Source organism: Sciurus carolinensis, chromosome 1, assembly GCF_902686445.1.
Source record: "Sciurus carolinensis chromosome 1, mSciCar1.2, whole genome shotgun sequence".
Classification (NCBI taxonomy): Eukaryota; Metazoa; Chordata; class Mammalia; order Rodentia; family Sciuridae; genus Sciurus; species Sciurus carolinensis.
Window position 1 is genome coordinate 165,735,223 of NC_062213.1, and position 27,136 is coordinate 165,762,358.

At 47.4% G+C, this 27,136-nt stretch overlaps 2 protein-coding genes across 5 annotated transcripts in view; one reads left to right on the top strand and one right to left on the bottom strand.

Moving 5' to 3' along the window:
* Nucleotides 1-293: 293 nt before the first annotated feature.
* Pars2 (prolyl-tRNA synthetase 2, mitochondrial) lies at nucleotides 294-14,068 on the top strand. 3 transcript variants are annotated; one of them, XR_007108231.1, is made up of 4 exons: nucleotides 294-333; nucleotides 4,623-9,523; nucleotides 9,960-10,104; nucleotides 13,417-14,068. XR_007108231.1 is itself a non-coding variant. In XM_047548643.1 (2 exons), the coding sequence occupies exon 2, from the start codon at nucleotides 4,650-4,652 to the stop codon at nucleotides 6,075-6,077; it is 1,428 nt and encodes a 475-aa protein (XP_047404599.1). In that variant the 5' UTR covers nucleotides 294-333; nucleotides 4,623-4,649; the 3' UTR covers nucleotides 6,078-9,811. The 3 variants fall into 3 exon arrangements, 2 of the variants coding, with proteins under 2 accessions (XP_047404599.1, XP_047404610.1); XM_047548643.1 differs by lacking the exons at nucleotides 9,960-10,104; nucleotides 13,417-14,068 and having other exon boundaries at nucleotides 4,623-9,811; XM_047548654.1 differs by lacking the exons at nucleotides 294-333; nucleotides 9,960-10,104; nucleotides 13,417-14,068 and adding an exon at nucleotides 1,837-2,012 and having other exon boundaries at nucleotides 4,623-9,811.
* Nucleotides 14,069-14,496: 428 nt separating this feature from the next.
* Ttc4 (tetratricopeptide repeat domain 4) overlaps nucleotides 14,497-27,136 on the bottom strand; it is a 31,682-nt gene continuing 19,042 nt past the window's right edge. The window contains exons 6-10 of one of the 2 annotated variants that reach the window (XM_047548670.1): nucleotides 25,980-26,066; nucleotides 23,580-23,797; nucleotides 22,657-22,738; nucleotides 20,267-20,349; nucleotides 14,497-16,845 (exon numbers count right to left, since the gene is read on the bottom strand). In XM_047548670.1, the coding sequence (XP_047404626.1) occupies nucleotides 16,743-16,845; nucleotides 20,267-20,349; nucleotides 22,657-22,738; nucleotides 23,580-23,797; nucleotides 25,980-26,066 (573 nt within the window). In that variant the 3' untranslated portion in view covers nucleotides 14,497-16,742. The remainder of the gene's footprint in view (nucleotides 16,846-20,266; nucleotides 20,350-22,656; nucleotides 22,739-23,579; nucleotides 23,798-25,979; nucleotides 26,067-27,136) is intronic. The other variant, XM_047548677.1, reaches the window with a different exon arrangement.

Below are 27,136 nucleotides of genomic sequence, written 5' to 3' on the forward strand. Positions count from 1 at the left end.
AGGAACTCTTAAAATCTTCGGGAGTCGGCTTTGACCATAGAGTTATACCTCCTAATTCCTAGAAGGGACTTCCGGAATGGTGATCTATTCATTGCTGCCCAGGCCAATCTATGATCTCAGGGTGAGCCGGGTTCTCTCTTCAACTAAACTTCCGGAAAACTTCACACACGTGTCCACGGGGAGGGGGTGGGGCCAGTGCGCCCCGCCCCGTCCCAGTGAGCGCGGCCTTGCGATTGGCGAGAAGGTCTGGAGGCAGGGCTTAGGGCGAGCTGGCGCAGGCGCGCTGGCGCGGCGCGGCGGACAAGCGGGTGGCACTGGCGGAGTCTGCTGGTGGTGAGCATGAATGACAGTGGGAGGAGAGGAGCGGGCGAGGGCGGCAGTCAAGCAAGGGCTGTGGGCGCGGGGACCCAGGACCTGGTGTTCGTTTTCCCATGTGCGTCCGGTCCTTGAGTTGAGGCGGGGTCACAATCACATGAACTCTTGGATTGACCGACTGGTCACCTGGTCTCAGCTTTCTAGATTGTAAAGTGAGGGCAGCGTCGGGTGGTCCTGAGAGCCAGTATTCCTAGAAGTGCCGGCCCTAGAAGGGCCTTGGGAATCATCCGGTGACTGAGCCAACCTTCCCTTTTTACGAATGGGAAAGCAGATCTCGGCAGTGGACCAGGGTCACTCCTAAGTGAAGGCCTCGCCAGTTCTTAGAACCCGGTGTGAGGTTCCATTGCAGTTTTATGGGATTGGGAGCTGGGAGTGTACCTTACCTTCAAGGTTGACCCTGTGCGGATTTGCTTTTGCTTGACAAGGGATTTCTCATTTCATAGCCTCCTCCTTCTGTGAACTGGGTATAACAGTTGTAGTAGTAATAGTAGTAAACACTATGCCACTTATTTTGCACCCAGCACTATTGTGAACACTTTGTGTACAGCTTTCCTGATTGGATTGCTGGGCAGTTGGGAGTCTGAGAACCTTTTAAAAGACCTGATGTGGAAGCACCAGCGCTCCACACAGAGTAGGTACTCTGTAACAAAGTTTGCTGAATTTGAATGACTCCGAGGCTCTTTGCTAGATCTGAAGGTTTGGTCCCATTCGTTACTATATAGTTACCATATTTGTTACTATATTGTCTGGGAAGAATATTTTGAAAAATTAAGATAATACTAATCTTCTATTGGTTTAAGCAGAGAACAGGCACACATTTGGTGGGGGAGGGCTTAAAGCTCTTATCTAAATTATACAGATAATTATATCATTGCATCCCTTTCCTCTTCATTTATTAACATTTGATCAAGAAATGTTATTAATAATTGCCTAAATATTAGGCATTGTGCTAGACCCTAAATCTAGCAGTATATAAATTTCATGAACTCATAGCTTAATGGAGGAATAGGACATGAAACATTCGCCCCCAATACTAACACACAAAGGTGTCTTAGAAACATTTTTTTGGAAGTGGCTCCAGTACAACATACTGCAAGGAGGTATGTGCAGAAGGAGCTAAGAGGAGGAAGTGGCTTTCTGTTCTGAAGGGTTGGAGGAAGCTTCTGGGAATAAGTGAACCTTGCATGATGAGTTGGAGTTTGGCCTGTTCCAGGAATGATTAGTAATGTGGGGCATGTTAAGGAATTGGTGGGATAAAAAGCTGGAAGAGATGTTGAGATCAAAATATGAAAAGTTTTGATGCCATTCTGAGAAAATTATGATGAGGAGCTGTTAATGAATTATAAACAGTGGATTGTTCAGACCAGCTACCTTTTTATCAGTAATATGGAGACTGAACTGACAGGTAAAGAATCCTTCAGCTAATTCATGGATAAGACATTTATTGAGTGTCCACTGTGTCCAGGCACTGTGCTGGATGCTGCAGATTCTACCGGGTATGAAACAGCCAAGGTCATTGTCCTCATGGAGTTTACAGTCCCAGTCAGCACAAATGCATGGCGAGGTCCCTCTAATGTTTCTTCCAATGTGGTCCCTGAACAAGCCACATCAGCATCATCTGTGTACTTGTTTGAAATGTGAGTTCTCTGCCCACACCCTACACCTATTGAAGCAGAAACTCTGATGTTGAGAACTGGCAATCAGTGGGGTTTGGATTTGGTTTGGTTTGGTATGGGGATTTAACCCAGGGGTGCTTAATCCCCAGCCCTTTTTTATATTTTATTTAGAGACAGGGTCCCACTGAACTGCTCGGGCCACACTTAATTGCTGAGGCTGGCTTTGAGCTCCTTATCCTCCTGCCTTAGCTTCCTGAGCCGCTGGGATTAGAGGCACTATCTTCCCAGGCTCTGATAATCAGTGTTTTAACAAGCCCACTGTGATTCTGATGCTCCATTGAATTTCAGGATCACTGGACTATTGTAGCAAGTGGTAGTGAAGGGCTAATCCAAGGTAAGGCAGTAAGGGTCAGAAGGAAGGGGTGAATCTGAGAGAAATTATGGAAACTTTCTTGCTTCAAGAGGCATCAAGGGTGAAGGAGATTCTTGCTTGGGCCATTGACCTAAGGTTGGACTTCAAGTAAGAAATGGAGCCAGGGGTAAATTCATATGTGCCTTCTTCTCCCAGGCCACACTCCAATGAAGCCACACCAGGGCTCTGTGGTAGTGTCTCCCGACCTTTTAGTATTTGTACAGTTCACAGGGAAAATGTATGAGGCTACTTGTTGAAGGGGACCAACAAGTGGACCTGAAGCTGGTAAAGGTAACCAGCTGGGGATTCTGGAGGCATCAGTAACGTGTGGGCATACTGCCCCGGAGCTCTGCTGCAGGGGCTGTGCTGGAAAGTGGAGGTACTCAGCTAACTTCAGCACTGTAAATCAAGAACCCCAAAGGAGTTTATGCCCTTTGACTCATTGATTTCCTTCTTGAAATGTCTTCCAAATATATACCAAAAAAAGAAGAAAGTGATCTGTTTGTTGTAGATTACATGTAACAGAGAAAACCATCAACTCTGGTGACAGAAAAATCGTTTTTGATTTAGTCCATCAGTGGAAGATGATACTGCTCTTAGAAATGAGTGGGTATCTTATAACAGAAACACACTTATTCATAGTAAGTAAGCTCCTGCCACGTGCCAGGGACATAGTGGTGAGCAAGATAGATAGGTCCTTGCCCACACACAGCCCGGTGTCTGAGGAATCAGCCAGTGAAGTGAGCAGGCCCCCAGACAGGGATTGGCGTTTGATGGGAACCAGTGGACTGTGCAGGAGAAGTCAGTTGTTTGGTGTCTGGAGAATGGGACAAGAGAGGCTCCCCAGGGAAGAGGGTGGCAGTCCTCAGGCCTGGAGATGAGTATATGTTGGTTTGCAAAGGGCAGGGGCTGTTCTCACAGAGGAAACAGCATGTTTAAGAGGCATATGAGGAAACTGAAACAGGGCGAGGGCACTGGGGAGACGTGCCCAGGAGGGGGATGCTGTACACGCCCTGAAGGTCAGAGGCCTAGACCTCACTCCCAGGGCATCAGGAAGCCATTTTGAGCAACAAATACTATGACCACGTGTGCAGTGGAGGCCTGCCCTGAGGCTGCAGTAGGGGAGCAGATTGAAGGAGGACAAGAATGCAAGTTGGGAGATCAGCAAGGAGGCTGGTACACAGCCTGGTTGTTGAAATGACAGTGGTCCGGACTGAGGTGCAGGCTGAGAAGGTGGAGAGGGGTCAAGAATGACGGGGTCCAGAGGACTGGTGAATGCGGGCCACAGCAAGGGGCAGAATGGTTGAACCCAGGTTTCTGGTTTGGGTGAGGGACAGCTTGCAGTGCCATTCAGTGTGATAGGCAGGTCTTGGGGAAGATGCTGAGTTTATTCTGGGGGTGCAGAGCTTGAAGTAAGCTGTGCTGTGCTCTCCAGGGAGGGGGTGGACATGTAGGTCTGAAGCTTGAGATGAGCCATACATGGAGTGGAGATGCAGATCACCCAGGGTGTGTGCAGGGAGGAGGGCAGAGGCCCCTGAGCGGGTGGGAGGTGGGAAGAATGGGGCTTGCCGAAGAGACAAGGGATTGCCGCGGTGCCATCAGCAGTTGCCTGAAGGATTACAGTGGATTTTCTTCTCATTTTTTCGCTCAATTTTCTACAATAATAGCAAACATCAGTCAGGCTCATAGTATTGTGCCAGATACTGTTCTGAGAACTTCTCCTAACTCTTCTAAATTCCCACAGTAAACCTTCAACGTAGGCCCCATCATTATTATCTTACAGGTGCAGATACTGAGCGCAAGGGACGAAGGCACATGGGCAGGGAAAAGCCTTCCTGGAATCCAGGCTGCCTGATTCAGGCACTGCAGTCACTGCTGCTGGTGTCCCCACAGCGTGTTGGCATGCTTTCATAGCCAAGAAAAATACTGATCTTTAAAAAAAATTTTTTTTAAATAAAAGGTGGGGCTGGGGAGATAGCTCAGTTGGTAGAGTGCTTGCCTTGCAAGCACAAGGCCCTGGGTTTGATCCCCAGCACTGTTAAAAAAAAAAAGAAATAAAAGGTAAGAGAAGTAGTGCTTTGCTCTGCTAGGATATCAGAAAGAAGGATTCACATCTACAAAGTCAGTGGCTGTCTTGGAAGTTTTCTGGACACCTAAGTGACTGCTTGGTGACTCAGAACCCAGTTAAAGCTCATTCCCCACAACTCATTTGTCTCCAGGTGCCTGCTTCCCTGTGCCAGGTTGTCATGGAAGGGCTGCTGACAAGATGCGGAGCATTGTCCACCTGGGCCACCTGCAGTCACCAACTGTCCAGGTACATTTCCCACAGGTGTCACCACTATGCCCCAAGGAGAGGGCAGCGCTTGATATTGTCCCGCATGTTCCAGCCACAGAACCTTCGGGAAGACCAAGTGCTCTCTGTGGAGGGAAAATCTAGTGACCTGACCTGTAAGAGCCAGAGACTGATGCTGCAGGTGGGCCTGATCCTCCCAGCAAGCTCTGGCTGTTACCATCTCCTGCCCTACACTGTCCGTGCCATGGAGAAGCTTGTGCGAGTGATAGACCAGGAGATGCAGGCCATTGGGGGCCAGAAAATCAGCATGCCCAGCCTCAACCCAGCAGAGCTCTGGCAGGCCACCAACCGCTGGGACCTGATGGGCAAGGAGCTGCTAAGACTTCGAGACAGGCATGGCAAGGAATACTGCTTAGGTCCAACTCATGAGGAGGCCGTTACTGCCCTCGTCGCCTCCCAGAAGAAACTGTCCTACAAGCAGCTTCCATTTCTACTGTATCAAGTGACAAGGAAGTTTCGGGACGAGCCCAGGCCCCGCTTTGGCCTTCTCCGTGGCCGAGAGTTTTACATGAAAGATATGTACACCTTCGACTCTTCCCCAGAGGCCGCCCGGCAGACCTATAGTCTGGTATGTGATGCCTACTGCAGCCTATTTGACAGGCTGGGGCTGCGATTTATCAAGGCCCAGGCAGATGTGGGCAGCATTGGGGGCACAATGTCTCACGAGTTCCAGCTACCAGTGGATATTGGAGAGGACCGGCTTGCAGTCTGTCCAAGCTGCAGCTTCTCAGCCAACGTGGAGACACTAGGCTTGTCACAAATGAACTGCCCTGCCTGCCAGGGCCCACTGACTGAAACTAAAGGCATTGAGGTAGGGCATACATTCTACCTGGGTACCAAGTATTCCTCCATTTTCAATGCCCAGTTTACCAATGCCCACGGCAAACCAGCCCTGGCTGAAATGGGCTGCTATGGCCTGGGTGTGACACGGATCTTGGCTGCTGCTATTGAAGTTCTCTCTACAGAAGACTGTATCCGCTGGCCCCACCTCCTGGCCCCTTACCAAGTCTGCTTCATCCCCCCTAAGAAAGCCAGTAAGGAGGCAGCTGCTGCAGAGCTCATGGGGCACCTGTACGACCACATCACAGAGGCTGTGCCTCAGCTCCATGGGGAGGTCCTTCTGGACGACAGGACCCATCTCACCATTGGAAATAGACTGAAAGACGCCAACAAGCTCGGCTACCCCTTTGTGATAATTGCTGGCAAGAGGGCCTTGGAGGACCCTGCACATTTTGAGGTTTGGTGCCAGAACACTGGTGAGGTGCTCTTCCTCACCAAAGAAGGACTCATGGAATTCCTGAACCAGGTGCAGGTGGTCTGAGTGCCTGTCTCATAGCGTGGCATTTACTCTAACACTGCATTCCTTGGCCTGTGCTCCTCTCCTGGTGGTCTCTGCAGAAACAGGACAGCTCATGGAAAGTGAAAACGTGTAGAGAAACCAGTATCTACCCAGTCATTTGTTCAGGTTATTTGTATTTAAAATCATTAACTTGATTCCCTTCTTTGGACTGGCCATCCCACCATACGCCATTCCTTTTAAAACACACCATTTCAGAAGTTTCTATTAGAAGACCGAGAGGCAAGAAAGAGACCCAGCTTTGCCCTTGGGCAAGTCACTGCCCTTCTCAGCTGAGTTTCCCACGGGTAGGATGGGAAAGGCAAAAGGCCAAGGGCCTCAAGCTTCACTCAGTCCAGAGAGCAGGCCTCCCAGCCTCTCCCCTGAGAAGCTAAGCTGAGTGTAAGGGAAAGAGTCAAGAGGCCTGATTGCCACCAGCTCACTGGTGGCTTGACACATCTGCTCTCCTACTTGGGCCTCAGTTTCCCCATCTATAACATGAGAAATTGGAACTATATCTGTAAAGTCCTTAAAGCTGTTGCTGTGTGGTTCCATGAGGGGTTCATGTTTGGTGAATCTGGTTCCTCTGATCCTCCATGGTCTGGGTTTCCTGCAAAACTGAATTGCCTAATAACCCAAAAACTACCTCCAGAGACCTAACCCTACGAGATGGCTTAAGCACATGAGATCATGTTCCTTATTGATGTTTTGTTGTCTGGTTTTGGGTACTGAGGATTGAACCCAGGTGTGCTATACCACTGAGCCACATCCCCAGTGCTTTTCAGTATTATCATCATCATCATCATCATCATCATCATCATCATCATCTCACTGAGTTGCTTAGGGCCTCACTAAGTTGCTGAGACTGGCCTCAAACTTGTGATCCTCCTGTCTCAGCCTTCTGAGTAGCTGAGATCAGATTTTCTTGATTGAATAAAATCTATTAGATTGAGCCTTTCGTGTTAATTTGAAACAATAATAACATCTGCTATTTTAATAATTTATAATAGCTTACTATTCCTTTTCATTCTTTTTCTACTGTTTCCACACCCAAAAAAAGAAAAAAGTGTGGCTGGGAAATTATGTTTTAACCATGTGCGAGCAGCAGACTTCAAGCCTCATGGTGACCTTGTCTTGGGTGCAGAGTTGGATCTCAGAGCCACAATAAATGACTGTAGAGAGCTTTTCTCTGCCTGAAATCCATGGGAAACTGGGAGTAGACTTGAGCTACCAGAGCAACACTACCTGCTTTCATTGTTCCTGCACACTAGATCAGGAGCATGACCAGAGTTTCCATCCTTGACCCCTTGGAGTCCCCCCCATGTCCAGGCCTAACAAGAATCTGTCAAAACCAAGCTCAAAGCCACCACCTCCTGAAAACCTGCCTGACAGCTTCTAGAAGTGGTTCTTCCCTCTGCCTCACACAGCACTGATCACATTCCTTCCTGTGTACCATACCCAGTCATTCTACAGTGGTCCAGGTGGGCTTGTCGCTGGTGGGGAGCTGCTTCCTAGTGCACTGTAGCTCTTGTCTTGGCCAGTCCTGATCCCATGCCCTGTTAGCTGCCCAACAGCTTCTACCACTGCTGTTACTGCAAGAGTAATGCCACCAAAAGCACATGCATCATTAGGTTCCCAGTGAATGTACCTGTTAAGCCCTAATGGCCCCCAGGCCTATCTTTGAACACTGGAATACTAGGTTTTCAGACCAGGAGACAATTCTGAGAGCAAACCTAGAAAGGCCTGGGCACAGGGCCAATGGCCTTGGCCTTACTGCATGTTGGAATCACCTGAGTTCCCTGCCGACGTTCTGGTTTGGGTTGGAGCTGTGTCCTAGGCATAGAGAAATTGAAAGCTCCCTGGGTGATTCTCATGTGCCAGTCAGTGGATTGAGAGCTCCTGCTATAAGAGCCGCCCCCTTGGGGACTCTCTTCATAGTTGGGCATTTCTCTGAGGAATTTCAGTGAGGTATTACCAGACTTACGCAAGCTCTCTGCTTTTACTTGTCTGGTTTTTGTCAAGAGCTTGCCCAATGTCCCTGTGCTGTGAGGCATTTTTACATACTGTTTCCATTCCTTAAAACTGCAAGGTAGACATGATTCTCATTTTACAGATGAGGAAACCTGAATCTCCGTTAAAGCAAATGACTTAAAGATGCCCTGCTATTAGGGATCAAAGCTAGAATCTGGGCACTGACCAAAAACTATGCCCTTCCCACTGTACTTCTTTGGCCTTGCCTAGGCAAAGTGATTTCAGGAAGTAAAACTGGATTTATGTCTGTCTAATCAGGTTAGCCTTGAAAGTGTGAGAAATTAGAATCCATGCAAATGAATGCTTCAAATAATCTTTTTAAACTCTGTTCTTATTTATGGAGGGCTAGCCTAATGGCGCTTCAAAAATCCAGATTCCAGGAATAGAGAGCCAATTAACTTTAAACTCTGTAAATGCGCAAGTCCTAGGACAATTTGAGGATAATGTAGAATCCTGAAACTTAAGAACAGAGGAGAGCTTCAAGCTGGCTGCTCCAGCTGTGAGTTCACAGATGGGAAATAGCCTGAAGCAGGAATGAACTGCCACATGCCATCTGACTGGCAAATGCCAGGGTAGGCACCATGGCCCCTGGGGTCAGGCCTTTTCAGGGAAAAGAGGACTGGGTCAGCCTGTGAGCTACCAAAGCCTGAGGCTGCTGAAACTGGTACTTGTCCTCCTTATTTTACAACAGGGAGACAAACATGAAGAAGACAGTGATTTGCCCAAGGTCAGCATCCTGACCATTAAGCCCATGTTTCATCAGGTAGCCAGGGGCAGTGAGTTTTGGTGGAAAGACAAGAGCCTCGAAGAGACATAATCTAGAGTCACCACTTGCTGGGGACATGACTTGAGAAAATTACCTTTTTCACAGCTCAGATTCTTCATTGGTAAAATGCTTCTGCTAATGGCACCTGCCTTGTATGGTGATCTGGGGCTGACTGTGCTCATTGTGGTGAAATGCTTAACCCTTAGTCTGCTTTCAAAAAATCTTTCCCTGGGGCTGCAGATAGAGCTCAGTTGGTAGAGTGCTAGCCTTTCATGTACAAGGCCCCGGGTTCAATCCCGAGCATCACCAAAAAAAAAAGAGAAAATCTTTCCCTTACACTGGACCATGTAGGGACCCCTCCACACATAGGAAGCTCAGGCTCTGCTGTTAACTCTTAGCTCAAGACCTGCATCTTTTGTTTGTTTGTTTGTTTTTTGCTTTCTTTATAGGATGCTTTACTGCCTTCCTGGGGAGTGCTGTGGGCAAGGACTAAGCAACACCTACTGAATGAGTTCATCTCAGAGCAAACACAGAAATATTCAAACAGCGTACCTTATTTTCTCCCATTTCTGAACTCACTGATTTTTACTTCTTGCCATAAATAGATCAAATGAGGATGCTGGCAAAATAACAGGTACAGGCTGTATTATCATTGCTCATTCCTTGGGGAGATCCAGAGGCAACTGGCTGGGAAATAGCAGAATTAATACTTGTAGACAAAGGCTGGTTCATAACAAACCCATCATGTAAATCAAACTTAGAATGTAAATCAAGGTTTCCATTAATATTCTGTGTTTTAATGGAAGAAACTCCTGCTGAACTATCAATAAAGGAATTTACAGAAATCTGCTAAAATTGCCATTTGCTTAACTGCTTGAGTGCCAAGCTTCTTCAGAGTTCCCACAATCCATATCTATATTAAAATGCCAGGATGCTTTTTAGAATGAATTGTTTGTATCCAGGGGCACATAAGGCCTTGTCTAGAGTTGAGAAAATTATTTCATGATGTTATTGCAAACATTTTATTTAAAAAATCAAATATCAATTTAAAACAATGACTTGAATTGTAGAGTAAGACTAAGACTAGAGACTGGAACGGGATCAGCTGGGCCATGTGACAGCCACGTGACTGCAAGATCCTTCCTTGACTTTCTGCACTTTAACTTCCTCAGCCATAAAATGGGGAAATGGTGTTCTGCTCATAGCTGGAGCTTGGTAAGTAGCAGCTGCCCTTAAGTGGTATTAAGTGATACTTTGTGCATAGTTGCTGGCTGGATGGTACACTGTGGGCCAGCAGAAAGGGGTGGCACTTCAGGCTCCCTCAGTGAGGCTCCCTGTGTTCAGGCAGAATCATGTGCGGAAATGGTGTCCATGCCCACCAAACCAGCCTCTCCAGGCTGCTAATGAGCTCCCATGGTTAGAGCTTAATTGCCCTTAGCTAATGGAAACTGTGTAGGACCTGGGAGAAAGAGGCCCTTACTGAGTGACAATAACTGAGGATGCTCCATTGCAAGGGTAGAACTGCTGAGGCTCACCTAGAAAGCTCACAGGCTGATGAGAACCTCACTGATGGAGCGGCAGGTGCTCTGGGGATTTTGACTGTAGCCTCCTGCAGTGATTTCTGCTGACAGTGGATTATTCTAGACAGGAAGGCAGGCTGGGGACATTGCATTCATGACACAGTGAGTGTCAAAACTTTACCATAGCTTGGAGTGAGCAAGGCAAAGGCAGCCAGCTGGCTCCGTTGCGAACTCCTCGAGGCAGCGTGAGGCCTGGTAGTACTGACAGCTCCTGAAGGGCTCAGGAGCATTCTGAATTCAAGGCCTGCTCTGCTTGTCATTAGCTTGCTTACTTTGGGCAGGTATCCCTCTGTGCCACTTCCTATCAGCAAAAGGCAGGAGGGGGCATGAAACTGCCTGCTCCCGGAGGTGTGGGGAGGATTAAGCGAGCCAGTCTACACAAGCACCTGGGCCGCTGCCTGGCTTAGCCCAGTGCTCAGTAGGCAGCAGCCATTGCTTCTGAGCTAGGCCAGCCTATGCCCTTTCAAGCCTCCTCGCTTTGCTTGAGGGCCTCCCACCTTGCCCCACTCCCAAACTCCTCCTTCAGCTTCATGGCCCAGGTCCATCATGTGTTATCACTTCTACCTGTGATGTCTTCAGAATTAATCCTTTCTCTGAGCTATTGACAAGTAATTACTTGTGCACCTACTAGGTGCTGAGCAGGTGCTGTGCTGGACCCTGGCAGTAAAGAAGTTCAGGGCCCTTAACCCAGTTTACAAAGAAGTAGGGGAACCATCAAGTAAACAGGATGCAGCGTGGTAAAGAGTAGTGATGGTGCAGCTCCATGGGGACACCTGGTGAGGAACCGGGAAGGGCTTCCTGGAAGAGACAGCAAGAGATGACTGAAGGATAGACATTAAGCGTGACAGCAGGAACAGTTGGAGGTGAAGAGAGGGGAGCAAGTGGGAGGCAGAGTGGGCCAGGCAGCGGGAACAATGTGCAAAGGCCCAAAGCTAAGAGAACATGGCTGAATTGGGGAATAAACGGTAACAGCTTGCTGTGAGGCAGGCTCTGTTCCATGTGCTTCACATGGATTATTTCATCCTCAGCACCCGCATGAGGTAGGTGCTGTTATCTTGCTCATAGTGCAGATGAGGAAACAGAGCCTAAGCAAAGTGCCCAAGACCTCCAGCAGTGAGCATGGGGCCGGAACTGGACTGCAGACCACCTGGCTGCAGAGGTGAGCCCCTCAGCCACTGCACCCTCCTGCTGCAGAGCTGAACTGTGTCCAGGATGCCCGGGCTTAGGGGGTCCGGGAGGAAGGAGGAAGCTGCAGCAGGGTGAGGGCCCAGATCCTGCAGGGCCTTGAATGTCACAGAGTGCTGATGCGGGAAGGGGAGCCTGCGAGAGCTCTGAGTAGGCATAGGACAGGCTTGCTTGTTGTCGCTATCTGACTCTTCACTGGAGCAGCTTCCAGTCCAGGGTTGGATTCACCATGCCCACTGGACAGTGGGCACTGAAGGCAGAGCTGCCTGATGCCCTCTGACCTTGATGCCTTGTGTGGATGCAAGATAAGTGTTTATAAAGAAAGGAAATGAAGGAACAGAGGACAGAAGGATGGCGGCCCTGGGTGAGGGGTGTGGGTTCAGTTGCTGGCTCTGATACTGACTAGTGGTGTGACTGTGTGCTGCCACCTCCATGTTTACAAAACTGGGGTCACAGACCCAAGAGGGTGGCTATTAGATTAAATAAGAGAATTTAGTTACAGCAGCTAGCACAGCATGGGAATTCAGTGTCACCAGAGGCCAGGACCACTGCTTGCGGGTCTGCCCTGTGTACCTGACAGCACTGTGTTTTGGAGGGCTTTGTCCCCCTACTCAGTTCTCAGTTCTCCAGCTGCCAGTCCAAATCCATAGAGGTAACCAGACATAAGTCAGATGGTACTGCCTCCGTCACTGACTCCTGACTCTGGAAAGGGCCACACTCTGGTCCTTCTGGGAGGGTCACTGGGATGGGGATGGAAGAGGCTTTGCCCTTCAGTCAGGGATGCAGATGCCAGAGCACATGCCTTGCCCTCGGCCGTCCCCTTCTACGGGCCTCCATTTCCCCCTTTCATAAAAGGGGCAGGGAGGGGTTAGAGAACAGAGGCTCTGCTGAAGTCTCAGGGACTGTGGCCAGGGTCACCAGATGACGGCCAGGTCCACGTTTCCCATAGGAAGCATCCGTTCATGTTCCTGCCCCCTCCACACACTCTGTCCTGCCTCCCACAGGAAGGGGAGCACTTTGCCTGGGGCAGCCTGGCCTCCCCTGACTCCTGGTGCTCCTGTTACCACCACTGCTGCTGCCAGCATGGCTGAGACCTGAGGTTGTGCCTTCCCTAGGGCAGGGCCATGTAGGATGAACTGGGCTTAGCCAAGTGCTGGTCCTTCCCTATGGGCACAGCGGCTGCAGGGCCTTCTGTAGAAAGAAGTCCCAGGATGGACAGAGGCCCTCTGCTTCCTGCACACCACCTCAGGTCCTCCTGCCACTCCCCGATTCCATTATCCTGGAGAGCAAAGGCTAGGAGAGGTCAGGAGCCTTCCTGGAGGTGTGAGGTGGCCATGCTGGGTGTGCAAACAGGGGCCTGGGAACTGGATGCTGATTTCTTCATTCTTTCATGCGTTAGCTCCTTGTTCAGCCAGCCAGCCACTCACTGCACCTTAAGCACACTCTCACCATGCTCCCTGCGTCAGGCCTCACTGCCTGGGCTCTGGGCTTCATGCAGTGTCTGTTGACCTCAGCTGCCTCCTGAGAGAGGAAGTAAAGCAGTACATGCTGTCAGCTAGTGAGTGCAGCTACCATTACTGACCACATCTTGCAGAGGACTGTGAGGCTCAGAGAGGTTGAAGAACGCTCAGGATGCCACAGGTGGAGTACAGACTCGAACCAGGATCCATCTGAGTTCCCCAGTCACCACCACAACCTGTCATAGTGGGAGAGGGCATCAAGAGAGCCATGTCCTGACCTCTTCTCACCTGTCCTGCTTTAGACGGTCATCTTCTCTGTGTTGGACATGGCCATGCTGAACATCCAGAGGTCTGGTCAGATGACATTGGACATCATGGGTGACCGGCTCCTCAATGAATAGAGCTATGGCCTGGGCTACCACATCAGCCTCTTCTCCAGGAAGTCCTACACTCACTGACCCCTGCTACCAGGCTCTGCAGCTGCTCCCTCATCGCCATTGCTTCTTGTCCCTCTACAACCTGGGCTGTGTGGCCTTAACAGCAAGCCTGCACTACCTGGCCACATACCTCTCCAAGCTCTAGTCCCTACTGCCAGGGGAGGCTCATATGGCTGAACCCCCAAACCCCCATACTCAGGGCTCTTAAACCTGGAAGGGCCTGAGGATCTCTCCAGCCCACTCATAGCAGGGGCAGAGCGCCACAACGTGACGGGGATTGTCTTAGACCACTTAAACTGCTTCAGTCCTATTTAAGGGCAGTGAGGAGGCGGCACCGCCTTGCCCACCCAGGATTTGTTGTGGGCCTATTTCTAGTCACAAAAGCTTCTGCAGAAAGAAGTCCCAGGGTGGACGGAGGCCCTCTGCTTCCTGCATACCTTGGGCTGCAGACATACCTTGGGCCTGGTGTATCCTGACTGGGTATGGTACACAGGAAGGAATGTGGTCAGTGCTGTGTGAGGCAGACACAATGGTTTCCCAGGCCCTATTCTTTGTGGCCTTTCTGCAAGGACTGCCCACTGAGCCTTGATGGGAAGGGGTCAGGTTCTGCTTCTTTATCAAGAATGAAGATAAAATTGTATAGAACCAAAGAACATGGCAAACATCTAGTTGTCCATTTCCCTTCTCCATCTGACATTTCGGAGAGAAAGGATGTCATGTGACCCCACCGTGAGTCAGAGCTGGATCCCAGCTTCTTATCTGGTTAACTGCACTTGAATACAGGATCATGTCTGCAGGGTAAGAGCCCCTCCTTTTCTATCTCTAAGTGTTGGTGACTTAGGGACAAATGACTAGGAAGCCAATGGACATGGGATCCTCTATGCACCCTTACCGATAGACCCAGGAGAGGCTGAAAAAGTACTTAATGGGACTGTTATTGTAAAAAACATTTCAACTTACATAGTCTTCAGTAGTTTTTATTTTATCTTTTAGGTTTAGAGCAACATTTCTCAATCTCAGCATTCTGACAATTTGGGTCAGATAGTTCCTTGTTGTGGGGATGTCCTGTGCACCATAAGGTGTTTAGAGGCATCCCTGGCCTCTACACTCCATGTCAGTAGCACCCACCAAGTTGTGATGTTCCCAGGAAACAAACTTACTTTTCATTGTGAATCCCTGGTTCAGTGCTACCTGTCTGTATGGATGTGCCTCTGGACAGTGCGCTTGAGTGAAGAGCCATTTGTGGACTTAGTACAGGCCAGGCACTGAGCTGGGTATTTACATGTACTATTGCACAGAAGTGCCATCAATAAGCTGGTGTCACCACCATTTTACAGGTGAAGCGGTTTCCAAGCAGCAGTCCCTACCCACCCACATTCATGGCAAAGCAGTAGCCACTGAGACCTACCTCTGTTCTAACACTGTCTTCTAAGTCCCTCTCTCCCGTCTGCTCCATCCAAGCTGGAGGTGGGGAGTAGGAACTAAAGAGAAGGTCTACCTGATAACCTAGACTGCCAGGAGCGTAAGGAGAGGGCTGGGTGCTAAGGATGAAAGTCACAGAACCCTTCCCAGGTGCATTTCATTGTACAACTTGGTGGCATCCAGCACTTCATCTCAGTCTCACAGTGTCTAGGAAGGGGGGCTGTGTAGGCATCTCTAATCAGAGATAAGTGAGGGCACAGTGGAGCCTGCCTTGCCCCACAACAGTGAGGTGGCCAGTGACAGCTGCTACAGGAACTCTCAATGCCTGCCAGTTGTTGCTGACTAAATGTTACCCGCCCCCCACCCCCAATTCCGAGTTCTTACAAAGGGAGACAGGTGGGAAGTGAGAGAGGATGGCCTAAGTGTGGCCAAAAGCAGGCTTGGGAAGGAGGCCGGCCTGGTAGGAACCAGCACCTGGAGGGAAAGCTGCATGGTTCTTTGTAAACAAACATTCCACAGCCAATTTCTCCTCCAAAAATAATGAAGTACATGACACAAACCCCAAATTAGCCCATCTGAAGGACAGCAGCTGCTTTCATTTTAATGACGTATTAGTCAGCTTTGCTATTGTAACCACCAACCCCAAATCTCAGCAAACATCCATTTCTCATTCATGTTACAATCAGTGGCTTCTAGCCGGCTGCTTCGGCTCTGCTCCCTGTGCCTTCCCACTCTGGCACCCAAGCTGAAGGAACAGCTCTTATTTGGGATCTCACAGCAGAAGCAAAGAGCACAAGCCACCATGTCCCAGCTCTTCAAGTTTCTGGATGCAGCCCAAGTCCCATCTGCTCAGGTCGCTTTACATGAGCAGCAGGAAGTACGCTCCCATCAGGGGAAGGGTGGCTCCTGCAGGAAGTAACACAGCTAGTTACCAGTAGGGATACACAAGCCCTCCAGGACACCAGGAGCAAGCGGCTGAAGACAAAAATACAACCTATGAAAATGACCCAAGATACAAAAAGACTTTCTATGTTAAAAGGTATAAAAGCCTAGCCAGGCACAATAATAGCACATGCCTGTTCCCAGGACTTGGCAGGCTGAGGTAGGAGGATCGCTTGAGCTCAGGAGTTTGAGAGCAGCCTGGGCAACATAGCGAGACTCCATCTCAAAAACAACACTCAAACAAACGAAAAGGCATAAAGCCCCAAAACGGGAAAACCAGAGAGGAACTGAGAGACCACTGTTTCAAGTCTGCTGGAGTTCTTCACACTGCAAAGACCAGGGAAACTGGCAAACTTCTGAAGGGTACCAAGGATCCTAGCCTAAAGGCCTTGGAACTCCATGCAGAGCTGGTTTTACTGACTCAGAGAGGTGTCCTTTCCTAAGGGGCATGACACCACGAAGGATCAGAACCACGTCAGATCGTGAGTCGGTCTCCACAGGCCAGTGAGTTGCTTGGGTCAGTTGCTTGTGGTAGCTGCAGCAGACAGTCTCTTGAGAGATGCACTACAAGGACGTCATGACCAAGGCACAGTTTTGTATCCACTAGGAGAGTGATGAACAGCCAGAGCACAGTACTTGACCAGAGGCTGCAATTTATGGAAGTCAGCAGCTTCCCCAGCATGAGGCTAGGAAGGACTGTCTCTGGGGTGACAGAAAAAAACTGCTGGATTCTAGGATGTGTCCCGCTGATTCAAGTGTGCTAAATTCCAGGCAGAGGCCTGTGAGGCAGAAGATCCAGGGGACCTGGCTGTCACAGCCTGGTTCAGTTACTTTACCTGGTGTACCTGCCTCCCCTGGAAATAATTCTTGCAAAAAGAAGAGGATCCTACACAGACCAGAAATGCTGGCGTCAGGGCTTTTACAGAGTACCTGCAGTGAACACAAAGGAAGAGGTTAACTAAATTATGATCTTAACCATCCATGGCCCTTCCCAAAAGCATTCAAGGTGAACCTTTCAATGTGAGTAAACATTAAAATTCAAGTTTAGCAAATTTATTTGTTTGGCTGTTTATAAATCTGGTATATTGGCATGACACTCTACCCCTTACAACCTAGTCAGAACCTAACTTAGGCCAGCCTTCCAGCATCATGCTTGTCTATGGATAAACAAAATAAAATCATAAAACGTGTTTTCATTTATTCATTTAACTGTGAGTAACAAGGACAACCCAGGTCCTGTGCTGAAAATAGATCAAAAAATGAACATATAAAAATGTAAAGGAAAGTCATGCACTGTGGTACACACCTGTAATCCCAGTGGCTCGGGAGGCTGAGGCAGGAGGATCATAAGTTCAAAGCCAGCCTCAGCCAAAGCAAGTGCTAAGCAACTCAGTGAGACCCTGTCTCTAAATAAAATACAAAATAGGGCTGGGGGTGTGGCTCAGTGACCAAGTATCTCAAGTTCGATTTTCGGTAACCAAAAAAAAAAAAAAAGTAGAGGAATAAAGTAAAAAACCATTGTCCCTTTCTCTCAAGTTCAATCCTGGGAGGTGGGAGCAGAACCAATTAAGGACAGTGAACACAACTGTAAAAGCATTTGTGAAGTACAGCCTCAGTGCAAGGAGGCACAAATTCCCTCTGCAGGGAGGGGAACTAGGAAAGGCTTCCTGGAAGATGTCATGTCTGAACATGGCTTTGACTTGGGGAAGGGGTTGCGGGTAGGGGAGCAAAAGCCAGGAGGTGCAGACTACCAGAGTATAAAGTTACTGCTGGGGCATAAAGCAAATGGAGCAAGACAGGTTGGAGAGATTGGCAGGGTCTTGGCCTCCCAGGTCTAGGAGTACTGGCATTACCCAGTGCCTGGTTCTGGACAGAGGGGTCTGTTTCTTGGCTCCACCTAGTTCAGGGTCTGGAGCTGCCAGAAACCCATCCCAGATAGCCTAAGTAATCACTCCTAATAGCATTTACATTTTCTAAAAGTATGAAATTGGTGTTCCTCTATGGGTCAGTCTGCTTTATTTTTTGGAAATGGGGTACAGGTAGACCTTAGGCCTTAAGAATTCTGGGCAATTTGCTAACAACAGAGAAAATGACCACTGAAATTCTGTCCATAAACTATAAGGGAGATTTGGGATCAGAGAAAAATACCATTAAGAGAACTACTAATCAGATTTAGAGTCTTCCCTACCTGCCTCCCAGGACAAAACAGGAGCATAAAGATCAGTTAGATCTTGACCCTTACCAAGTCAGTCAGCGCTTCACCAACATCTATCCCATCTGTTCTAAAGCTTTCTCCAATCCATCCCCTCCCACTTCAGGGCTCACCAAAGGGTACCTTTCAAACCTCTATATTACTGTGTACAGTTTACTTGAACAAATATCTCTGTGACTCTATACCCTACCAGGGTATAAAGTTGATGTGCCTTAACAGGGCCTTCAAGTTTATGCTTCATGTGTGGTTCTAACTTAGCTCTTTAGCCTCATTTTCTGCCACACCCAACCACCCTCTTTCTCCCCCAACACTGGGCTCCTTTAACCTAAGTGCAAAAGCACCTGCCATTCTTCTCTCCTTTGCTCGAAGTTAGAGAAAGTAGTCCATCAGTCAGCTACTAACACTGAGGGCACTCTCACATAAGCAGCTGAGAGACAACTGCCAGATCCCACCTGCTGCCACTGCTAGGAACACAGATGCCCTTTGCAGTGGGCTTGCCCTATGTGGTTTACAAGACCACTTTGACTCCTACTGGCTCAGTGACTCACAAGTGCCTGAGAAACACGTAGGTGAGAGTTACTGTTCCTATTTGAGAGATGAGGGACGAGCCCCAGGGAGGCAGAGTGGGTTCAGGGTCACATGGTGAATGAAGGTTTCTGACTTCAAAAGCCAATGCCCTTTCACATGGCAGTATCAGGGGACAAAGGTACAATTAGTAAAAGTAGGCTGTTCTGTTCCACTGCCCTTAGGTACAAAAGCCAGGCAGCTTTTCCCTTCTGAAACCAGCCTGTTCAGAGAGCCAAGATGGCAGACTAGAGGGAGGCTGCATTCCTTGTCGCTCCTGTAACTCTGGTTTCAAGCAGAGGATATCTGTTTCTTTGTCAGGCAGTTTTTGCTGCTTATCAATCCCCTGCTGTTTACCCCATTTGTCTACTGCGATCACCTGCAGTCTGCCAGCATATCGACTACTTCTTGAGTGCAGACTGCTCACTGACAGGCACCTATCATCCGCCATTTGCCTGCCTCTTGCCTGCCCATTGCCTGCCTTTCACCTACCCATCACCCACCGCCCGAGGTCCACCTGCCAATCATCTGCCAGTAGCCAGCAGACCGACCACAGACCATCAGTGGATCACCACTGCTTGTTGTTGCCTGGAAGTTCACTGTCACAGTACCTACAGGTTTGGTTACACATAGCTGTCACCATTTTGAGACAACAGCCAGGACCTGTAGGACCCCTGGCCAGACTGACTGAGCCCCAACTCCAGGACCCCTCAGCCTGACCAACCACACCCTACCTCCAGGACCCCCGGACCAACTCACCATGCCCAGCTGCCAGGACCCCCAGAACAATGGACAGTGCCCTGCCTCCAGGATCCCTCAACCAGACTGACCACACCCCGCCTCCAAGACTCCTGCCAGACCAACTGCACCCCACCTCCAGGAACACCAGCCAACCACACCCACACCCCCGAGCTGCAGCTCCCCATTTGCCAACACATTTGGAAGCCAGAGCAGCCATCTTGGATTATCCTGGAAGCGGTAGCTCCCATCATTAGGTGGGGCAAATTCCATCCTGAGACACCTGCTGGAGACTGAAAGCTCATTGTCAGGTACCTCTCATGCATCAGGCTACTGAAGACTGGGAGGTTTGAATACTATATGACTGTTATACTGCAGATTTCTTTTTTTTTTTTTCCTCCTTTTGAAAATGTTTAAGTTTTTATTTCTTTACTTTTCTTGCTCTATTTTCCCTTTGTTTACCTGTTTCCTCAGAGTCTCTTTCTCCCTTTTCTCATGCTAACAACCAACTTCTTCTGATTACACTTTCACTCTTGCTACGATCTAGAACTCCTATATACTCTTTTCCTATGAAACCAGCCTGTTCACTTCCCCTGGCCTGGGGGCCTCATGGCTGTAGTGCAACGACTGTCATCGCATTGCAACCTGTTTGGCAAACAGCTGGGTTTCATGGGCCCAGCCAGTCCCCATGGCTGCTGTCCCATACAGCTTTGTGCCAGGGCAGAAGGGAGAAGAGTGCAAGGTGATCACTGAGTGGAGGAATGAGAAACTGGCTGTACCCCTGGGGAGGTGCCTGGGCATCTTCCCTAGTCTACTCAGCCCCATGGAGCTGCTCACCTGGGGTGCTGCAGCACCTGCAGTAGGGTGCTCTTGGGAGGCACCTGGTATAGTTCTTCCCCATCCTTATCCTCAAAATAGACCTGCAAGATTAATGGAGTGAGAGTCAGAAACAAAGAGCTTCAGCAGCACAAGGCATGTTAAGGTCAACCGTTGCTAATTGAAAAGCTCTTTCCATTACTGTGGGACTGAGTGAGTTGCACTCTGCCCTCCCCTTGACACCATGAGAAAGGCTAGCTGCTCCACTCTCCAAAGACAGAACCAAGGTTCAGTGTCACCAGTAGTAAAGAGAGAAGCCAAGGCTCAAGCCCAAGCCCATGTAACCTTTTCTTCCCTAACAATTTAGTCCTAGAGCCATTGTGGGGCTGGAAGAAAGCCATAGTAGCCCAGAACAAAGAACTTGAGCAGGGTGAGAAGGATGTCTGCCAAGGGTGAGGGGTGTCAGAGCTGGACCAGTGGAGGAGGGGGGCCGTGCTGGGAACCAGCCAGCCTCAGCAAGGTGAGAAGGGCTTCTCTGTAAGATGGCTGTCCAGGGTGGGTCAGAGCCCAAGTGGGATGAGGAGGGTGTCTGAAATGGACTATCAGGACACAAGCAGGTTGAAGAGGGCAAGTAGTCATGGCAGAGGATGGCCTGTATAGTTAGAACTCAAGCAGGATGAGGAAGAAGTACCTGTAGGGATGTCAGATTCTGCAGAGGACAAGGAAGACAGTCCTGCTGGGGCAGCAGCCTGACAGAGTCAGGAGTCCAGAAAGCTGAGGACTGTTCCGTGTAGGAGAGGGGCCAGTGCTCGTGACAGGCAAGGGGGTTGATTAGACAAGGAAGCATATTAAGAATACTGAAGTCATTGTTACAAAAATAAAAAGGGAAAAACAAATCCTGTGGTGATGGATTAGAACTGGAAATACCTCATGTTTTTACACACATGTAGAGATTCTCTAGCTAGGAGGCACTGAGAAGGCACTGGAGCAGAGAGACCCCTCCCTGCATAGTAAGAGCACATCTACTGCACAGAGCTATTGGCTTCACCAGAAAGATCCAAGGCTCCTTGGGGGAAAATGGCTGATTTCAGAGCTAGGGCAAGGAAAGCACATTCAGAACCTGGAACATCTTGTGCCAGAAAGCAAGTGCTTAATAAATGGAGTAAAGTCGAAAGGACATAAATTTGAAGAGATTCCCACTAGCCAAATCTAGGACAATTAAGCATAAAATAAACAATCAGAGTAGCACATTATAAAGAAATTTGAATAAAAGAAGTAGCCCCAAATTTGCTAACATAAAAAAAATGTTGAAGGTTTGAGGAGCAATGGGATATTTACATCATTTCAAAATAAACTCCCTATAAAACACTTATAATTATAAAAGAGAAAGAGTAACTGTACATTAGAGAAGCCAGGCAACCCTTTCCATCAGGGGATCACTGAATTTCAGTAATGGGAAAACTGAAATCAGGTACCACCTGATAGAATGCAATCAGAACACTTCATTATTTCTGTGATATTCCAGCCAAATATGCAAAACCCAAATTCAGTCACAGAAACATGAGGCAAACCATTGACAGGCACTCCATAAATGGTCTACAATCTGCACAGAAGTTAAAAAAGTGGAAAAAAGTCTGAGGAACACTTCTGTGCAGAGAAGAACATGATCCTGAATGCCCAGCATGGTTCTAAAAGGCCCCAGGGCTGGGAAGGACATTCCTGGACAACCTGTGAAGCCTGAGTGGAGCCCAAGGACCAGAGAGCAACATGCTGTCAATGTTAATTCCCTGACTTTGAGGGCTATTTGGAGATTGTGAAGAAAAATGTCCTTGTAGGAAACACATACACAAGTACAAGACGTTAGGACATCAGGTGGCATCTTAATCTTAAATGATTACAAAAAGATATAATCTTTATACTGTAAACTGACTATTTTTTAATCCCACTAATGGAATATTATTCAGCCTTAAAAAGGAAGGCTGACACATACCATAATAGGACATATAATACAACATGGATGAATCCTGAAGGTACTAGCAAAGTGAAATAAGCCAGACACAAAAGAACAAATACTTTCCAATTTCACTTATGTGTGGTACCCAGAGTAGTCACATTCATAGACAGGAAAGAGAATGGTGGTTGCCAGGCACTAGGAGGAAAGTGGAATGGGGAACTATTGTTGAATGAGTGAAGAATTTCAGTTTGGGATTATGGAACCTTCTAGAGAAGGATGAAGTTGCAAAACAATGTGCACGTACTTAATGCCACTGAACTGTGTACCTAATAATGATTAAAATGTTAAATGTTATTTATACCTTAAATTAGAAAAAAAAAGAAGCAGTCAATCTCTCTTGCCTTATCCCTTACACAAAATAAAATCTCATAGAAGAACAAAATAAAACTTCTCTTACCTCCAGATTATCAGGGCAGTATTTTTGCTCTGAGTCCCAAGAGGGTGTTTCACCAAACATCACCATTAGATGATCAATAAACCTAAGGATGTAACATGTACTTTCTGGGTATCAAAAACTCAAGATCTACTTTCCCACATCAGTCCCTGGACACCAATTCACAGAGATAAAAAGAATGTATAAAACACAAAGCAGGTTTATTCATTCTGACAGTAGTGCCCAGAATGTGGTATATGCATATCACTTATCCTATGGCATAATTTCTTTAAACACACTCAAGAGTTAAAAACATTTCTCATATTTAGCCATATTCTAAGCATTAACCCAATGAAATTACAAGATAAATGTGCTATTTATACTTTTTCTAATAAATATACACTTAAATTACTGTGTGTACTATCTAAAATGATTTCATGCTTCACCAAAGAGGTGTGCCACGCTTTGGCAAACACTATACTGTGGTGTTACACTGACCAGTCCAGCCCAAGGTGAGACTTATGTCTGTCATTAAAACCTAGTTAATAGGAGTTCAATTCACTACAGGATGTAGAGGTTATATCAAATCAGATTGTATGAAACCCTCTAAACTATTATTTTCCCTTCTCAATCAAAACTCCACCTGTCCCACCTATCAAGACAACAGGGATAGTCGGGCACAGTGGCGCATGCCTGGAATCCCAGTGGCTCAGGAGGCTGAAACAGGAGGATATCGAGTTCAAAGCTAGCCTCAGCAATGATGAAGTGCTAAGCAACTCAGTGAGACTCTGTCTCTAAATAAAATACAAAATAGGGCTGGGGATGTGGCTCAGTGGCTGAGTGCCCCTGAGTTCAATCCCCAGTACCAAAAAAATAAATAAATAAATAAGAAGACCAGAGGGAGAGAGCATGCAAGCCAAAGTAGAAGGTTTTGGGCAAGTGATTACCTGGAGTCCTCATGGAAAGCAGAGATGAAGTCCGACTGGGCATACTCCGGGTATAGGAAGAGCACAGGCCAGCTCAGCCTGCCCTGCTCATCTAGACTCAGCCTGGCTCCATAGGGATTCTCAGAGCTAAGTCCATCCAGGAAAATCTCACCTATGCCTTCTGAGGCTGAATCTTCATCCTCACCAACAGCTTCAGAGACGAGCTTGATGTTCCTAGCCTGGCGCACACCAAAACCTTATTATGTTGGAAGGCAGAAATCCTTTTCACTGAAATAAGGAAACCTAACAATGTAAGCTCCCTGAGGGCCAGCTCTACACATGATTGATCATCATGATCCCTGAAGCCTGGCAAGTAGACACCATTTGTTTAACTCACCTTCAGGAGGCATCTACCACCTGGACCATGTCACAGAGAGGAGCAGACATGGTTCCCTGCCCTTAAGCCTCTCTTTATGGTCTAGTGGGGAGACAGCTATGGAAATAATTACAATAAAAGGTAAGAAGTAGAACTGTGGAACTTCAGACAATGGAATAATTCAGACTGGGGTTGGAGGTAAGCCTTTTTTTTTTTTTTTTTTTTTTTTTTTTTTTTTTTTGCGGTACTAGGGATCGAACTCAGGGCCTTGTGCTTGCAAGGCAAGCACTCTACCAGCTGAGCTATCTCCACCCTGGAGGTAAGCCTTGAATGATGACTTTCAAAGGCAGAGATGAGGGTAGGGGATTGGAATAATATTCCACCACAAGTATCAGCATGTATGAAGGCAAAGAAAAGATTAAGAGTGTAGCCTTGTACAAAAATGTCAAGTGTTTCAATTTGGCTAGGACACTGAATACTACAAATAATGAACACTGGCTTTATCTTGACAGTCTCTCAGAAATGAGGGTCAATCAAGGGTCTGAAGAGTAGGGTCACCTCTTATATGTGTGTGGAGGTTCGTAAGTTTAGCACATGAGGGGAAATCACATGCAATCGGAATTACTTTTGATGATATCCCTTAAAACAGGGATTGGCAAACTTTCTTAAAGAATCAGATAATGAGTGCTAAATAGTCTCTGTTGAAATAACCAACTTTGCTACTGTAGTGTGAGAACTACCATAGATAATACAGTCAAGGCTGTGCTCCAATGGCTGTAGTAGGCTGACTGCGTTAAACCATCAGTAAGGGCTGCAGCTGTAACTCAGTGTCGAGCACTTGCCTAGCACATATAAGGCACTGGGTTTGATCCTCAGCACTACATAAAAATAAACAAATGAAATAAAAGTATTGTGTCCATCTATAAACATATTTTTAGCCAGACATGGCGGTACATGCCTGTAATCCTAGTGGCTTGAGAGGCTGAGGCAGGAGGCTCAAAAGTTCAAAGCCAGCCTGAGCAACAGCAAGGCACTAACCAACTCAATGAGACCCTGTCTCTAAATAAAATACAAAATAGCGCTGAAGATGTGGCTCAGTGATTGAGTGCCCCTGAGTTCAATTCCTAGTACCAAAGGAAAAAAAAATTTTCTAAATCAGTAAAATATGGCTTTGTGTACTACTGATAGTAATTCCCATGTTCACTGAAGTCTACAATGCCAGGCTGAACTAAAGGAGAAAACCAAATTTAAAAAAATAGTCTGTATATAAATGTCTTGTCATTCTAATATTCTACCTTTGAGAAAATGACCAATCTCTCATTGTAAATGAAAATTAGATGAGAAATCTGGAGTACCACATTCTATTTGTTAATATGTGTTAACAGATTGCTTGTTGGAAAGACAAGTGGAGTGCGTTTTAGTAGTGTTAAGCTCTCAAAGTCAACAAGTACCTTCAATGTGTGCATGATTTAACTGAACAAAGAATCAAACCAAAACCCACCCCATCCCACAATCTCTCAATGGGTATTATGTACTTTACAGAAATGAAGCCAGTGCTAACAAGGTTCAAGTAACATTTGAGTCACACTACATTCATTTCAAAATGCAGGAAACAGAGGGAAAGGGAATAAAAGAGCAACATCCTAAAAATTCAGCCTCTTAGGATGCAGTACAACACAGTGATGAAGAGCAAAGTCCTGGCTGACACTCATTAGCTGTGTGAGGTTTCTTCACCTCTCTGAGGCTATTTCAACAGCTAACAGAACAGGAGCAAGAAGACTCCCCTCAGATGCAGTGGCGAAGATGAAAGGAGAGGTCACTGGACCCAGAGCAGCACTCAGTATGTCAGAGACCAGCACACGCACACAGTGGGAGAGCTGACTAAACTCGGGGGGGTCTGACTCCAGAGCCTGAGCTCCTTTGTCACACTGCTTCACCAAAGCAGAAAGAAAATGAACACAGTCATTCCGGTAAGAAAGGTCCCCAGCAGGCATCACAGGATTAGTGGATTTCGCAGGACTGGGGTCTAAGGTTTGAGAACTTACCTTGACGGCTTGGAGTAAAGCCTCATTCTGACTCTGCTCCTTCTTTTCTTTCAACTTTGCTTTCCTCACATCCCTCTGTTCAGTCCGCTGGAAATGAAATTGAGATGCATCAGCCCCAGGGAACTTGCTTCCTCTTTTCCCCCCTGCAGCCTGTGCCTGAATGCCTATCTCGGGTTTCTGTTCAAGCCATGCTCCATGGTTGCCAGGGGCTGATTCAGTTCTACAAACATGCACAAAAGCACACACCAAGGTGTTATCAGCAGGAGTTTAAGGTCTAGTTCTCATACCCAAGGAACCCACAGTCTGCTGGGGAATACAGACCAGTGAAGAGCCATGTGCCAGGTGTGTTACATGTTATTCTGCCGGAGTGAACCAAGTGCTATGAAACACAGAGGGAGTGACTGATCATGCCCTACTTAGACAGGCTTAGACAAGGAAGACTGACTGATAAAGGAGAAAGGGCAGTCTCCATACCAAGGGCAGGGGCAGATGAGTACCCCATGGAGAAGTTCGACTTCTCTGGTTTGAATGGAGTATAGGATGACACACAGGAAAAAACTAGGACAAGAACTTATCGGAGGCTCTGCACAATTACAAGCCATGAGAGAAAAACACCAACATTCTACTCAATCTAGCAGAAATATAATTCAGATTTTCTTTTCCTGCTAATCTACCCTTTATCCACGGATCCTGCTTTCATCTTCAGAATTGTGCATTGATAGGAGTCAGCAAATGTTTTCTGTTAAGGTCAAGACAGCAAATATTTTAGGCTGTGCAGAACATGGATGATCTCTCTTGCATATTATCTGGCTGTCTGTTTATAACCACACCCCCTACTTTTTTTTTTTTTTTTTTTTAAATGGAGTCTCACTATGCTGCCCAGGATTATCTTGAACTCCTGGGCTCAAATAATCTTCCCAGCTCAGTTTCCTGAGTACTGGGACTACAGGTACATGCCACCAATCCAGCTTGTATTACCAAAAAAACAATTTTGCTGAAATGCAATGGGCAGGTTTTAAGGGTTCAATGAGATTTGACAAATGTATACACCTTGGTACCTAAAAGACCAATCCAGATAAAGAACATTTCTACATCCCCTCTGCTTCTTTATAGTCAGTACCCCTCCCAACGCACCACTTATAAGTTTCTTTCCTTTT

Excerpts from the sequence above, each read along its gene's own strand:
- Pars2 (XM_047548643.1), top strand. The coding sequence starts at position 4,650 with ATGGAAGGGCTGCTGACAAGATGCGGAGCATTGTCCACCTGGGCCACC.